The sequence below is a fragment of the Juglans regia genome, chromosome 15 (assembly GCF_001411555.2).
Source record: "Juglans regia cultivar Chandler chromosome 15, Walnut 2.0, whole genome shotgun sequence".
NCBI classification, from domain to species: Eukaryota; Viridiplantae; Streptophyta; class Magnoliopsida; order Fagales; family Juglandaceae; genus Juglans; species Juglans regia.
In genome coordinates, this window is record NC_049915.1 from 19,689,727 (window position 1) to 19,706,667 (window position 16,941).

The 16,941-nt window shown below is 36.9% G+C and overlaps 1 protein-coding gene and 1 pseudogene across 1 annotated transcript; both read left to right on the forward strand.

Annotated features, from left to right (window-relative positions):
- The first annotated feature begins 789 nt into the window (after positions 1-789).
- LOC118344710 (putative cysteine-rich receptor-like protein kinase 35) lies at positions 790-5,863 on the forward strand. Its single transcript, XM_035685830.1, has 7 exons — positions 790-1,820; positions 3,833-3,976; positions 4,095-4,276; positions 4,404-4,614; positions 4,973-5,210; positions 5,295-5,445; positions 5,555-5,863. The coding sequence occupies exons 1-7, from the start codon at positions 830-832 to the stop codon at positions 5,861-5,863; spliced, it is 2,226 nt and encodes a 741-aa protein (XP_035541723.1). The 5' UTR covers positions 790-829.
- A 2,659-nt stretch (positions 5,864-8,522) lies between these two features.
- Positions 8,523-15,447, forward strand: LOC118344711 (annotated as a pseudogene).
- The last annotated feature ends 1,494 nt before the right edge of the window (positions 15,448-16,941 follow it).

Consider the following 16,941-nt stretch of genomic DNA (forward strand, 5'->3'; position numbering starts at 1 on the left):
AGCTAAAAGTCATATTAATTGTAGAGTATTGGTGGAGGCATTGCTTAGAGCTGGACTAGCTAAATGTTAGTCAAATTCAAATTTTGATTCAATGTTTTCAAAATTAGTTGCATTAGTCTCTAGCCATATCATTTCAAGTTATGTTATGAGCTATGGTAAATGAAAACAAAAATCAAATTTGGTGAGTTACTATTCACCAACCAAAAGAATATTTTATTAAAAAATATTATCTTTCTCTTCCTTTCTTCTTCCTTTCTCTTCTTTTCTTCTTCATGTAAAATAATTTGTTTGGACAGCAAAAATTAAATTATTAATTAATATATAGAGTGTATTTGTAAAATATTTAAAAAAATTAAAAAAATTATTAAAATATATAATATTGTATTTGTACAATATAAAAAATTAAAAAAAAATATAATATTATATTATTATTTTTACTTTAAAATATCTAGTTTAATGTAAGTTAATCTCTTCAAAAATTTTGATTTTAGCGAAAACTTCAAATTTTAATTAAAATTTATACTTGGTAATTGCCAATGCTCTTAAAAAAGAACAGTTCCGTATTTTGAGGCATAAAAACTGAACCAGTGCTATTAAATTATTAATCACCTGCTTTGCTGTTTGCACTACTTTTCTTCTGCAGAATTCTGCTGGAACATCTCTTCTTTAAGTGCTGGATTTCCCTGCACATGCCCTTGTGTTATATGTGTTGACAACATTCTTCATGACGTCCAAACCGGTTGCCCTCTTCCTCCTCATCCTCCTATATCTCGCTCCCAAATGCCACTGTTTAACCCCACAATCACGGGTCAAAGCCAGTTACTATTATATGGGTATCGGAAATGGCATTTCCGATTTAAATTCTAAGCTTTTCACGCACCTTATATGCGCTTTCACTTACGTTAACTCCTCCACTTACCACCTCTCCATCAACTCCTCCACCGAACAACAATTCTCTACCTTCGCCCCCACCGTAAAAACCAAGAACCCGTCCATTACAACGATTTTGTCGATATTTGTTGGCAGAGATTATTTGCTAAACTTCTTCTCAATGATAAACCAGTCCTCTTATAGAAATTCTTTTGTTCAGTCTTCCATAGAAACAGCTAGGCTTTATGGGTTTCAAGGTTTAGACCTTTGTGGGCTTGTGCCAGCAGGAAGTAGCTCGGATATGGCCAACTTCGGTACCCTTTTGGACGAGTGGCGAATTGCTATAAATTCTGAGGCAAAAAATTCAAGCAATCCAGAGTTACTCCTGGTCATGGCCGGCAATCGTCTGCCAGCTTTGGGTTCAGTGATTTACCCCATTGATTCCATGAGAAGGAACTTGGATTGGGTACATATATCAGCGTACGATTACTATTTGCCTGATAGGGACAGAGTCACATACTTTCATGCAGCTTTGTATGGCCCTTCGAACATGGCTAATACGGATGATGGCATAAATGAGTGGAAGAGAAGAGGTTTTTTGCCGAGCAAGTTGGTCTTGGGGTTAGCTTACCACGGCTATGCGTGGACAGTTTTGAGCCCCCAAAAGAATCCAGTTGGTGCAGCCTCTAAGGGTCCGGCTGTCACCATCGACGGTTTCATGGGCTATAATTACTTCAAATGGTATATTAGACACTATGTTCAGGAAGCAGTTTACGGGTATAATGCTACTTCAGTGGTGAATTACTGCACGTTTGGGTTAACTTGGTTTAATTACGACGATGTGGAGGCTATTAGAGCTAAAGTTTCTTATGTAAAGCAAAAGGGTCTGCTTGGTTACAACACGTTTCATGTCCTCAATGACGACAACTGGGTGCTTTCTACAGCAGCAGGTTGGTTACATATTATTTCTTAAGAAAATCTAATTATAAGTCTTATTTTTTACATAAGATGTGTTGAATTCCACATGATCTGTTTTTTTATTCCTTTGGATTGATGAACTAATTAAACCAACATCGTCACAATTGGTCAATATTTTCTCAAATTTTTATTGCAATGGCGCATCATTTTTTTTTTTTACCTTTGCAAAATTCAGGAATTTAGAATGAATGTGCAAAAGGTTTTGTGGAAATTTCAAAAATGGATTGGTCGGATATGAATGACTAGCGCCATCTGCGTGCGCCGACTGTATTGAATTGATCTTGACTTATGAATAAATAGGCAAGATAGACATGAGATCATAGAGAATCAGAGATCCAAAATTCATGCAGCTGCCCCGCTAGCTATCAATGGCTTGTAGTAGTCTGGTCCATGCACCATGAACATACACCGCTTCCATCTCTGGTCTACTTTATAAACTTCAAATAACGTGTCATCCGTCAATTACTTTAGCCTAACATTTCATCACCGCCAATAAATAAAATATCTTACACGGGGTGTGGTTCTCATGATTCTCAGGCATTGACCATATGTTGTACGTAACAGCGATTATCGCCGTCGAAATAGTCATTGACATTTTCTGCACTTTCGGTTCACATGAGGTGGATGGAAATTACTAACACCTATTCATTCCTGCTTATGATCTTTTCCTTTGTCTGCACAGATGCATGCATGTTTTCATGTTTTTTATGAGTCTGCTAATTCCATCTTCAGTACACCTTGCTGGCTAATCTCTGCTTCTGAACGACCCTTCCTCAATGCTTTCTAAAACTTTTATCGCCCTCTTCTATGTTTTCCTATCTCTAGCATTTCACCCTTCGGAAGCACAGACATGGGTAAAAGCCGGTTACTAGTTTTCCGGCACAAATTTCCCGCTTTCTGAGATAAACTCTGCACCGTTTACCCACCTTTGTTGTGCTTTTGCTGGTATTAACTCTTCAAGTTACGAGCTATCCATCCCGTCTGATGATTAGAAAAACTTTCCCGTCTTCACGGACACTGTCAAACATAGAAACCCATCAATCACCACCCTGGATTTCAGGGCCTAGACCTGAACTGGATTTCTCCAAGCACAAGCTCTGATGTCATCAACATGGGTAACCTCTTTGAAGAGTGGCGACTAGCTGCAGAGTCCGAGGCCAAAAATTCTAGCCAACAACAGTTGCTCTTGACTGCTGTAGTTTGTTAGTCGCCAGATTTAGGATCAGTTTTTTTTTTTTTTTTCCCAGTAGATTGAATTGGTTAAATATTATTGCTTATGACTACCATGCACCTAAGCGGGATAACGTCAGGCTGCTCATGCGGCTTTGTATGATCCACCGAGCCAGCCCAATACACATTATGGTATCTGCACCTGGATCTCTAGGAGCTTATCCGCAGGCAAGTTGGTTTTGGGGTTGCCTTTCTATGGCTATGCGTGGAATCTTGTAGATTCCCAGGACAACGCCATAGGTGCACCAGCCATAGGTCCAACCATCACAACCGAAGGAGCTATGACCTATAAGCCAATCAAAGATCATATTTGGATATATAGGGCTGCTGTAATGTACAATTCCACTTATGTGGAAAATTATTGCATAGCTGAATCATTTTTGATTGGTTTTGATGATGTGGAGGCTGTTGGATCTAAGGTTTCTTATGCCAAGGAAATGAGGTTGCTTGGTTACTATGTCTGGCAAGTACCCAAGCACGATGACAATTGGGTGCTTTCTCTAGCTGCTGGTAGGAATTAGAACATAGTAGTGTCCCTTCAGAATGTATTCATTCCAGATACATAATTTGTAAATATTATTCTAGTTAAGTATGTAACTGGTGACATTAATTAAACCATTTATGTTTACCTTGGTTTAGTTCCTTTTGCTAATACATCATCAACGACTTTTACAATTGGTAAATGATAAGGTTCAAATTGATTAATTTTACGATATGCTTCTGCATCTCTGAATGTGAAATGTTGGGCCATCAGCAGAGGAGCTTGATGATGAAAATCTGATCCACAAGGGGAGATTGTTAGGGATTGTTTTGGTTTCGAGTAGTGTTTCGATTGTTCTCCTCCTAGTCTCAATGTGGGTGATGTGTTATTTGAGGAAGAGAAAGGTCATATCTACAGGTAATTTCTTTTGTCCTAGTTATAACTTAGACTTCAGATAATACTCTGCTTAATTCCACATATATCGTAAATTGACATCTTTAAACATTTTTTCTCTTATTGTCCTCTTCGGGTATAGGGACTGTACTGAAGGCAAGGAAAGGACAAGAAGCCAAAGTAAATGGTATAGAAACTTCTGGAAACTTAAACACCAATGTTCCGAATCTTGTAGTCTATAGTTATGCTCATATTGAGATGGCTACGAATAAATTTTCATTTGAAAATAAGCTAGGAGAGGGTGGATATGGTCCTGTTTACAAGGTAAACTTTTTTCGTGCTTGGTAATCTATAATTAGACAATGCCTAGTTATCAGATACCATGCTGCTGTATATATGCTGCATGTTCTACCTTTATAACACTAACGATGGATGGGTGTGTATCTTACAGGGTATACTAGCAAACAAACAGGAAATAGCAGTGAAAAAACTTTCAAAAGCTTCAACACAGGGGTTTGAGGAGTTCAAGAATGAGGTCACACTAACAGCAAAACTGCAACATGTTAATCTTGTGAGAGTTTTGGGATTTTGCATCGAAAGGCATGAACAAATGCTGATCTACGAGTACATGCCAAACAAAAGCTTGGACTTCTACCTCTTTGGTAAGAATCCTATCTGTTCATAATTAGCATAATGTAATTTGTTTTGCATTGTTTCTTAAGTTTTTAGTGTTGAAAATATAAACAAATATTCATGCCCCACATGTGCCCCAGTTCAGCATATATGAAAGTGGTGGCAGTTGCTGTATGAGCAAAGAAATATTTTGTATTCTTGGTGGTTGGTGCAATGCAGAGTTAAGCTTAAATATAAATCAAGTTGAAATTAGCTTTATCTTAAGCTCTAGAGGGGTTTGACACTTAATTTTCTGGTTCTGAAAATACATGTGAACTCATTAGCATTGTGCTCCTTTGTTTAAGTCATTGCTCTGGAAACTGGTATTTCATTATCAAATTGATGCAGACAGTGCCAGACGAATTCTTTTGGATTGGAAAAAGCGTGTTCATATAATCGAAGGGATTACTCAAGGACTTCTATATCTCCAAGAATACTCAAGATTGACTATAATTCATCGAGACCTGAAAGCTAGCAACATTTTACTTGACAATGAAATGAAGCCTAAGATCTCAGATTTTGGTATGGCAAAGATTTTCAGTAAAGATGAACATGAAGCAAACACTGGCCGAATCGTGGGAACATAGTGAGTATTCTTCCTATTAAAGTTTAATAATTTAAGCATTCTTTTCATCCCAGACTAATTGTTGTATACAATTTACCAATGCAGTGGTTATGTTTCGCCGGAATATGTTAAAAAAGGTTTATACTCTACTAAATCCGATGTTTACAGCTTTGGAGTTCTAATCCTACAAATCATAAGTGGAAAGAAGAATGCTTGTTTTTATGGTCTAAATGAAAATTTGATCCTCCTCGAATATGTAAGTTGGTTCAACACTCTCTTCCATAATATATAAGTACGAACAAAAATAAAATTTAGCTTATCATGGTTAGTAACATTAATGTATGGGGAATTTTCTGTAATTTCAGGCATATGACTTGTGGAAGTCAGGAAAAGGCATGGAGTTTATGGATCCATCTCTAGATGATACAGTTTCATCATGTAAACTAATCAGATGTCTTCAAATAGGTCTTTTATGCGTTCAGGAAAATGCAACTGATAGGCCATCCATTTTGGAGGTTTCCTCAATGCTAAAAAGTGAGAGTGCTACTCTTACAATCCCCAAAATTCCTGCCTTTTCTACAAAGAGAAACGGCGATGAAGGAACTAAATCTCAATTCCAGCTAGAAAACTGTTCCATTAATGATACAACACTCTCCCAAATGGTAGCCCGGTAGCTAAGTAAGGAGCCTTTTATGTTCTGAAATATAGTTTCATAATTGGTGAGAAATCTCAGCATATTCTTAAGAGAGAGATGTATACATATATGTATATGTATGTACTTCTTTCATTGAAGACGATCCACTTTAGATTTTTATCATAATGTACAGCTTGAAGTTTTCATTGGAATAACATGGTCCAAATTTTATGAACAAACTTTAGTAGCTTCCTCCTAACCTAACAGATAGAAACACTCTATTTCTTGGTTTGATGTCCTGAGTGGATCAAACTTTTGTAAAACTTCTGTTTAGCTAAAGGCCATTCAGTAAATTCTTGTTAGGTTTAATAACATGAAACATAGATGCACTGAGGTTAATTTGTTAGTTTGAAATATCTGAACAGACAAAAGATGGATAGCAATCATTCTCTAATGTGGCATCAAATGATTGACAAATAAGTAAAAATACTAAGTAGTTTTTCAATTTTTTGATGACACATCTTGAGATGTAAATAACATTACTATATTTACAACTCTTTAGGCACTGTGGTGGGGGAGGAAAAACAACAGTTTTGGTCAGGACAAGCATAAACTTGAAGCAGAGTGGGGAGAATGAAGAGGATTTACAAGAGGTGTACGCCTTAACATAACCTTGATTTTGTAACAGCAGATCAGAACACGTCTGAAAATTTAATCCAAAGTCACGAGAGAGAGGAGCAAAGGTCACGAGCAGATGCCAAAAATAAGACCAAAAAATGCATGCTTATTTTTTTTTAATAAGCAAAATGCATGCCCACTGACTAATACTTTACACATCTTTGATTTTGCTGAGAAAATAAAAATTTTATTCATAAAAAGTATGTTAAGATATAAATTAAATAATAAAATCTATTCTTTTCATAAGCTTAAACTTTTGGGATAAGTGGTGACTTTACATGATATCTGGATAGAAGTCTTGAGTCTGAATCTTGACTATACACTTTATGTCCATTTAATTAAATATTCCACATGTTGAGCCCACTCATTGAGGAGGAGTGTTAAGATATAAATTAAATAATAAAATCTACTACTTCCCATAAGCCTAAACTTTTTTGATAAGTGATGATTTTACATGACAAAATTCCTGATTACTCCCTCCTACGAGTCATTGGCTATGTTTGTTTTGTTACTCTTCCTCTCCAAGAACAAACCAAAATTGAACCTCGTTGTTGGCTATGTTGATTTCTTGGTCATAGCTTAACCCAAAAAGGTTAATGCTGCTATGACCCTATAACCAAATGTTTGAGTCTCTCGTCATGTAGAGTTTTGGGAACATAGACTCTTTACGAGCCTCTCCATGTTCTCGTCCTCTTCCTCCTCTTCACATTCACCTATTTTCACTGACCTCTCAATTGCTTTATTTTCTAACTTCTTTACAGAGACTGCAAGCTCCTCAGACAGTCCTACTACGGTTACTCTCCCTCTAGCTAATGTGTCTGAAGGTCCTCTTGCACCAACACCGATCCTAGAGTCCTCTTAGCTTCCTCCCCTTCTTCAATCTAGTCAGGTAAATGTTATTCCCTCTCATCTTTAACATTATCATTGCTTTTCCGCTCTAGCTACCATTCATGAACATCACAATTATCGCAAGGCTAGTAAACACCCCCTTTGGCAAAAAGTTATGTTTGATGAATTAGATGCCCTCACCAAAATCCACACTTGAGACCTAGTAGACCTGCCTCTTGGCAAAAAAACAGTTATATGTAAGTGGATGTAACACCCCGTACTGGAGGGTTAGGGGGTTACTTCCTGTCACCTAATAATCATCTGTCACAATACATATATATATATATATATATAAGACTCCATAAACATAAATTCATCTATTTCATCCAAATATATGTATTCATCTACAAGGTCATCAATGAATTATTCCAAATAAGTAAATCAACATCTCCACAAATGCTCAATAACAATGTAAATCTCTCAAAATACCCAATTAAATAACATAGGGCTGTACAGGAACCATTCAAACCGGTCGGAAACTGATCAGACCGGCCGCCGGAGCACAGAACCGGCTGAAACCAGTGGAGAACTGGTCGGTGTGCGATAGCAAATAGAGAAAATCGATATCAGCCAGTTCGGTGCCAGTTTGAACCTGGTTCAAACCCCAGAACCCGCCAATTAAAGAAAAAAAAAATATATATATATATATATATATATTATATTGTACTCAAAATGACGTAGTTCTACTGAAGTTTAAGTGGAACAATGATGTTTTAAGCCTTTAGTTGTGTTTTAAACACAATTTAAATGACGCCGTTTGGTATTAAACCAAACGTTGTCGTTTTATTCATAACGTATTAAGAAAATTTAAGTGGAACGATGCCTTCGTTTCAAAATGGGTGGGACTGATCTTACAATCAGGCAACTCTAAAAGGGTAGGAGCGTGTGGGAAAAACTTAAAATTGGGGATTACTTTTCTAAATTCCAAGGTGTAGTTTGAACCTGTTGGATTCTATAAATCTGTGGCTTCTTGTGCTTTTACTTTAACAAATCTAACTGAAACAACGAAAAAAGGGAAGAAAAGGGAAACTTTGCACATAACTCCCTCCCCCCCTTACACTCTCTTACACGCATGCATAACACACATATACATAAGAGAGGGACACATACAAACAAACCAAAGGAGAGCAGCCATGCCTGCTGGTACAAAGAAAGTTCATAATCCTAGTGAAGAAGATATGGAGCCAAGGAAAGGTCCTTGGACTCTTGAAGAAGACAGTACTCTCATCCACTACATTGCTTGCCATGGCGAAGGTTGTTGGAATCTATTAGCTATTCTTTTCTTTGCTTGAATTGGGTCAATGCTTTTATTCATTTTCAAAATTGGATAGGACTGGAAAAAGTTGTAGATTGAGATGGCCAAATTACTTGAAACCTAATATTAAGTGTGGGAACCTTACTCTACAAGAACAACTTTTTATCCTTGAACTCCACTCCAAGTGGGGTAATAGGTGAATTTCTACACATCTATTTGATGACTAATGTGTCAATAATTTGTATTTAGAAGGATAAAGTTGTAATTTTTTTATGTCTTGTATCTAATGGTCAAAGAAGTGACCACGTGCCTCTCTGTCTTTGTTAATTCTAATTCATATCTTGTAATATCTCAGTTATTAGATGGCCACGTGTTTGAATCAGGTGCATTAGGGTTAATGAAATGAGTCAGCCTTATAAAAGGCCATGCGATGGCTACTGTAGATAGAGGAACGATATCGGACGCACTTTGAGAGATGCTTCGAGAGACTGAGTTAGGTTTTGAGAGATAAACTTGTAAATTTGAGAGATTGTGAGAGTTAAGGTCATTCTAGTGGCCTGAATCTTGTAACATGTACATCCGTTGTGATTCGAAGCTTGAATAAGATGATCTCTGGCCAGTTCCCCCTGTGGACGTAAATCTGAAAGGATCGATCGAACCACGTTAAATCCTCGTGTTCTTGTTATTTTTGTTCTATTTTCTTATTTTCTATCTGGTTGTGTTTTCTAATTATGATTTCTTGAATCAATCTTGATATTTGTTGCGTTATTTGGTGTTCTAAAAGAAACCCTAATTTACATCAAGTGGTATTAAAGCTAGGTCGAGATGGGTTCTACTAAGTTTGAGGTGGAGAAATTTACAGGAAAAAATGATTTTGGTCTCTGGCATATTAAAATGAGGGCTCTGTTAGTGCAGCATGGTCTCCAAGATGCACTCCTTGGAGACAAGAAGCTGTCTAAGGGGTCCTTAGAGGAACAATCAAGTTCCTTCACCATTGATAGGGTTAAACCTGAGATATTACAAAAGGAACATAGTGCCATTATTATTTCCTTAGGTGATAAGGTCTTACGGGAGGTAGCCAATAAAGATTCAGCTGCAGGGATTTGGTTGAAGCTAGAAACTCTCTACATGACCAAGTCCCTGGCCAATCGTCTTCATAATAAGACAAAGCTGTATACCTTTAAAATAACCCTGGGGGTGTCTATTGAAGATCATTTAGATGATTTTAACAAGATCATCCAAGATCTTGCTAACATAGACATCACAATAGATGATGAGGACTAGGCTATAATGTTATTGAGTTCCCTTGACAGTTCATATGCTAACCTAACAGGAACAATTATGTATGGCAGAGAGAGTTTGTCATTAGATGAGGTGCAATCCATATTATATGCAAGGGATCTTCAAAATAATTTTGAAGCTAAACCTCAGACAGGTGAGGGGTTAGTGGCTAGGGGACGATCTGAGAAACCTGGTTATAAAGGAAAGAAGAATAAGGTAGATAAAAAACAAAAGGAAAACAATTGAAGTGTTTCCTCTATCACAAAGAGGGACATTTTAAGAAAGATTGTTCAGAAAAGAAAACAAGAGAGGGGGATAAGTTCAAACATGAGGGAAATATATTTGTTGCATTTGAAAGCTATGAGAGTGCTGAGGTACTTTGTATCTCAGAGACTGAATCTAGTAATGAATTGATTTTAGATTCAGGATGTTCTTTTCATATTTGCCCTTGTAAATCTTGGTTTGAAACTTTCTCTATTTTTTATGGTGGACATGTTATGCTTGGTAATAATAAATCTTGTAAAGTTCTTGGAATTGGTACAATCAGATTAAAACTGCATGATGGTGTGGAAAGGATACTAAAAGATGTAAGATACATACTTGATCTTACGAGAAATTTAATCTCTCTTGGAATGCTTGATAAATCTAGTTGCACTTTTTAGTTTGAGTCAAGAGTCCTAAAGGTTGCTAAAAGGTCCTTATAGTAATGAAAGGGAAAATAAAGAATGGTCTTTATACCCTAGTAAGTCAGATTGCTATAGGACATGCTTCTACTGTCCAGAAATTGTTGGACAATGATATTGTACTCTAGCACAAAAGACTAGGGCACGTCAGCCATAAAGGCTTAAAGGAATTCCAAAAACAGGAGTTACTTGGTGACAAAGACCTAGGAGACCTTCCCTTTTGTGAAGATTGTATAGTAGGCAAGTCCACTAGAGTTAGCTTCAAACCCAGTACACACCTTACTAAACAAAGTTTGGACTATGTCCATTCTGATTTGTGGGGGCCTGGAAGGGTTAGTTCTCATGGTGGGGGGAATTACTTCCTATCCATTATTGATGACTATTCTAGGAAGGTTTGGGTTTATATCCTTAAACAGAAAAGTGACACCTTTAACAAGTTTAAGGAATGGAAAACCTTGGTTGAAAATCAAGTCGGGAGGAAGGTTAAAAAGCTTAGGCCAGACAATATACTTGAGTACTTATCAAATGAGTTTAATAACTATTGCCAAAAGGAGGGTATTGCAATGCATATGACAGTGAGGGAAACACTCCAACAGAATGACCTAGCTGAAAGAATGAATAGAACAATTCTTGAGAGGGTTAGGTGCATGTTGTCCAATGCCAAATTACCTAAAAATTTTTGGGCAGAGATAGTTAGTACTACTTTGTATTTGATAAATAGGAGTCCATTTACTGCCATTAATTATAAGACTCCGCAGGAATTATGGACTGGTAAACCCTCAGACTACAGTAATCTGAGGGTATTTGGTTGTGTTGCTTATGCACACAGTAAAACTGACAAACTGGAACCTAGGGCAGTAAAATGCATTTTTGTTGTGTATCTTGAAGGAGTAAAAGGTTATAAACTTTGGATAGAGGAACCTGGAAAACAAAAGTGTATAATAAGTAGGGATAAGACCTTTAATGAGTCACAAATGGCCAGATCTCAGTTGGACACAGTTGAGACACAACCTGCCACTATCCCAGACAAAGTCCAGATTGAGGTGGAGTCTTTGGACTCACTGCCTCAATATACAATCAAACAGTCTGGAGATAATTCAAACTCTAGCTTAGAAAGTGACCAAGGGAAAACCACTGACTCATATAACCTTGTAAGGGAAAGGTCAAGAAGGGTTATAAGACCTGCATTGAGATTTGCACAGGCTGATAATAGCCTATGTCCTCTCTGTAGCACAAGACATTGAAGACCCTAAATTAAGGTCTTATAAAGAAGCAATGCATAGCAAAGAATCTAGTAATTGACTTCTTGCAATGCAAGAAGAAATTGAATCTCTTTATATGAATAAGACTTGGGAAATGGTGTTAAAACATGACAAGGTTAAAATCATAGGGTCTAAATGGATATTCAAGAAAAAGGAGGGTATAACTGGGGTAGAAAAACCTAGGTACAAAGCTAGGTTAGTGGCAAAGGGCTTTACACAAAGGGAAGGTATAGATCTCAATGAAATTTTCTCCCCTGTAGTAAAACACAGTTCCATCAGATTGTTGTTAGCCTACACTACTTATCATGATTTGTTTTTAAAACAGTTGGATGTTAAAACTGCTTTTCTGCACGGTGAATTAGAAGAAACACTGTACATGCAACCTCCTGAAGGTTTTGTAAATGAATCCAATAAGAACCATGTGTGTTTGTTGAAAATTTATTTGTATGGATTAAAACAATCCTCAAGACAGTGGTATAAAATATTTGACACACATGGTCGAGAATGGTTTTAAAAGATGCAAGTATGATAGCTGTGTATACTTTAAAGTTTTTTATGATGCCACTGTTTACCTTCTGTTATATGTGGAGGATATGCTCATTGCTTGTAAATATAAATGTCAAATTGAGTAAGTAAAAGAAATTCTAAAATCTGTTTTTGAAATGAAAGATCTTGGACCTGTTAAGAAAATCTTAGGTATGGAGATAATTAGAGACAGAAAAAGGAAATTACTCTACCTATCACAAAAAACATACCTTCAAAGGGTACTTAAAAGATTTAGCATGGACTTAGCAAAATTTGTGAGTACCCCCATTGGACAGCATTTTAACCTTTCTGTTAATCAGTCCCCTAAAACTGATGATAAAAGGGAATATATGATAGAAATACCATATGCAAGTATGATAGGTAGTATCCTGTATGCAATGGTCTGTTCATAGCCAGACCTTACCTATGTTGTTAGTCTAGTTAGTAGGTTCATGGGAAACCCTCGGAAACCCCACTAGCAAGCACTGAAGTGGGTGTTTCAGTACTTAACAGGCTCCTCAAGTTTAGGGCTAAGTTTTGGTGGCAATGTGTTAAGTGGTCAAGAAATTTGTAGGTTTGTAGATTCCGATTTTGCTGGAAACTTGGACACCAGGAAGTCCCTGACTGGCTATGTATTCACTGGCTTTGGTGGTGCTGTGAGTTGGAAATCTAATTTACAATTAGTTGTAGCTTTGTCCACAATTGAGGCTAAATACATAGCCATGACAGAGGCTATAAAGGAGGCATTATGGTTGAGAGGTATAACAAATGAACTTGGTTTATTCAAGGGTAATATCACAGTCTATTGTGACAATCAAAATACTATATATTTCACTAAAAATCAAGTTTTTTATGAAAGATCAAAACACATTGACATTAGACTTCATTTTGTAAGAGATGTGGTTGCAGGTGATACTGTCAGAGTGGAGAAAATGCCAATAGAAGAAAACCCAGTAGACATGATGACCAAATCATTGCCAAGGTCAAAGTTCAGGCACTGTCTAGACTTGATCAAAATGGAGGAGGCCTGACCAGGGAATAAAAGGTGGGAACTGGTTAAAGATGGGGAACCTTGAAGTCAAATTGATAACAAGGTGGAGATTGATGACTAATGTGTCAACAATTTGTATTTATAAGGATAAAGTTGTAATTTTTTTATGTCTTGTATCTAATGGTCAAAGAAGTGACCACGTGCCTCTTTGCCTTTGTTAATTCTGATTCATACCTTGTAATCTCTCGGTTATTAGATTACCACGTGTTTGGGTCAGGTGCATTAGGGTTAATGAAATGAGTCAGCCTTATAAAAGGCCATGCGATGGCTACTGTAGACAGAGGAACAATATCAGATGCACTTTGAGAGAGGCTTCGAGAGAATGAGTCAGGTTTGGAGAGAGAACTTGTAAATATGAGAGATTGTGAGAATTAAGGTCATTTTGGTGGCCTGAATCTTGTAACCTGCACATCCGTTGTGATTTGAAACTTGAATAAGATGATTTCTGGTCAGTTCCCCCTGTGGACGTAGATCTGAAAGGATCGAACCACATTAAATCCTCATGTTCTTGGTATTTTCATTCTATTTTCTTATTTTCTATCTGGTAGTGTTTTCTGTTTATGATTTCTTGAATCAATCTTGGTATTTGTTGCATTATTTGCTGTTCTAAAAGAAACCCTAATTTACATCACTGTTTATTTGAAAAACCTAGGTGATCAAAGATTACACAACATCTACCTGGAAGAACAGGCAATGAAATCAAGAACTATTAGAGAGCGAGGGTGCAAAAAAGGCTCAGCAACTTAATATGAAGTCTCGTAATCTAATTGGCATGCTTTCGTGCATCATCAATTGGTGTTTATGGAACCGCAGATGCAAAGCTATAATGGAGGAGTTGAAAGCTAATACAGAGCAAGTGTGGAGGTCGGTTAAAACGTGGCTTAAAATTCTTGCAACCGAATTGAAAGTGCACAAAAAGTTGACTTCTTAGGACACTCATCTGTTAAATGAACATAACTTGGAGCCGCCCAGTGTTGCTATCCCAAAATGCATGTTAATGGGGTGGATTAAACCTCCTTGTGGATGTGTTAAAATTAATTGTGATGGGAGTGCTCGCAATAATCCAGGTTCTTCAAGGGGTGGTGGTATTTTGAGGGATGCTAATGGTAATTTCAAAAGAGCATTCAGGCGTCACTACGGTACTGGCTCTAACAATAGAGCAGAATTAAAGGCTTTGTTTGATGGAATTCGGCTATGCAAGAGGTTATCTTACTTTAATGTAATTATTGAGAGTGACTCCAAAATTGTTGTTGAGCAGGTAAATGCACTCTATGGTATTTATGAGACTTTTGGGATGAATATATTAAAGAGATGCAAGGGATATCGTGTGGGGAACCAAGCGGCAGATTTCTTGGCTAAGCTAGGCGAAAGTGGTAGTAATGTTATTTATGTAGAATTCCAAGAGTTGCTGAGATTATTACAGGGTAATGTTCGAATTGATAAGTTGGGATTATCGGCTATTAGACATTAATTTTGGTTGGTTGTTCTTTTTGTTTATGTTCTTTGATTGTTGTTTTTTAGGCTTGTTTAGAGGTTATTGGATTTATTATATAGGCTTGTTTAGTCTTGCTCTTATTATAGGCTTGTTTAGTTTGTTTACCTGCTTTATGTTTGTTGGTTTGTATTTGGGAGGGTTTTATTTGATTATTTGTAATCTCCCAGATGCTTCGCTTGTAATCACGGTATTCCTCTACCATAAGTGAGGGCATATTAATATACTTGGGACGGAGCCGCTATGTGTGTGGCTACCGGCTCTTCTAAAAAAAAAAGAGGTTTCTTGATACAGTTAAGTGTTTTTGGACGCCACGATTGCTACAGAAGATGGAGCAAACATCTTCCCCTACTTCTAATTCTTCATTGACATCCATGAATTCCCAGAGTTCTTCAGCTCCTTTGTCACCCAATCCAGAGTTCTTCAAACTTTCTTTTTTCAGATGGATGGTAAAAAGTAACAAAGAAAGAGAATTGTGTCTTACATGGACATGCTTGAAGATTAGATAACGACCTGGTTATATACTGGCTTGTAAGTAACAGAACTCTGGTAATTTGACCCCATACCCACCCTCCTGGCCAGTTTTGGTCTCAAATGTTGAAGCATGCATGTATAATAAGAATTATAAAGTTCAAGTGAATGTGGGTGTGTTCATGAGAAGCAGAGAAGGAGAAGGGCCTTATCACCGATCGGCAACTTAGAACTCCAACAATGAACACAAACGCGCAGCACCAAACTCACAATAAATTTGCAGTGGAGAGAGAGAGAGAGAGAGGGGGGGTCTACTATGAAGGCCCTGGGGTTCAAAGTCAGAGGGTAGCACGAGAGAGAGAGAGAGAGAGAGAGATACATGTAGGAATATGAGCATCGTGCAAGAGTGGAAGAGGGATTGGAGAGAGAGGGGGGAGGGGGAGCGACAGAAGGGAAATGAACAGGAATGTGGGCTAATTCAATTTTGTTAGCTTTTTGTTAATATTGACTCAAACTCTAATATTTCGCCGCACAAGATGAGCTCATTTTGACGGTTAAGAAAATGGTTGGAAATACTCATTTGCGGTGACTAAAATTCATCGTAAATAGTCCTGTATAGTTATCTCATAAATTTGGTTAATGGCTTATTTTTGGCACTTTTTATCTGCCGCTAATGAGAATTAATTAGTCGCATAAGACTTTTACGGAGACTTTTTTCGCTGCAAAATATCTATTACGGCGATTTTCGTTTTCGATAGAAAGAAAATGCTGTTACAGTAACAATATTTTATTGCGGCGAAAAAGGTTACCGCAATATGTACAAAAGTTGCCATAAATAAGTGAACAGTGAATTCAACATCACTATTTCGAATACATTGCATTGGAATTCAATGACGACTTAAAAATCGCCGCAAATAAGAGCTATTTGAGGTGATTTGTTTTTTTTTGCGACAATCTAAAAATCACTAGAAAAGTCATAATTTATTGCAATGAAAGATAAAAGAAATCACCCTAGCTTCTACAATCTAAAAACAGCCCTGAATTCACTCCCAACTTCCTCTTATCCTAAAAACATGGCCACCTACAAAAAAGCACAATCACTTGTCTTTCTTTCTCTCTCTCTCAACTTTCTCTCAAAAAAGATTTTTCTCTATCTCTTAGCTTTCTGGAGGAACGAGAAAACACTCTCTCTTAACTTTTATCTTTCTTTTGCTGAATAAACTCTCTTTTTGGGATATTTTTAAGATTTAGAATATAATTTATGTATATAATTTATTTATATAACTACTATGTCAAAATGGTATACTAAATTGTACTATTACCAAACTATTCCATTTCAATATCTTAACGGGAATGATCACATGAACGGAATTCTAAACTTTGATATTTAGTCCAAACTCCTCGAGTTTACTTAACCAATCATCACATACACGTCAAGCAAAAAAAACAAAGTACACTTTCAAGCCAGACGACTCCTCTGGACATGTCCCACTACCAACACTCACAAACCAACTTATTAATCAATTCAAACA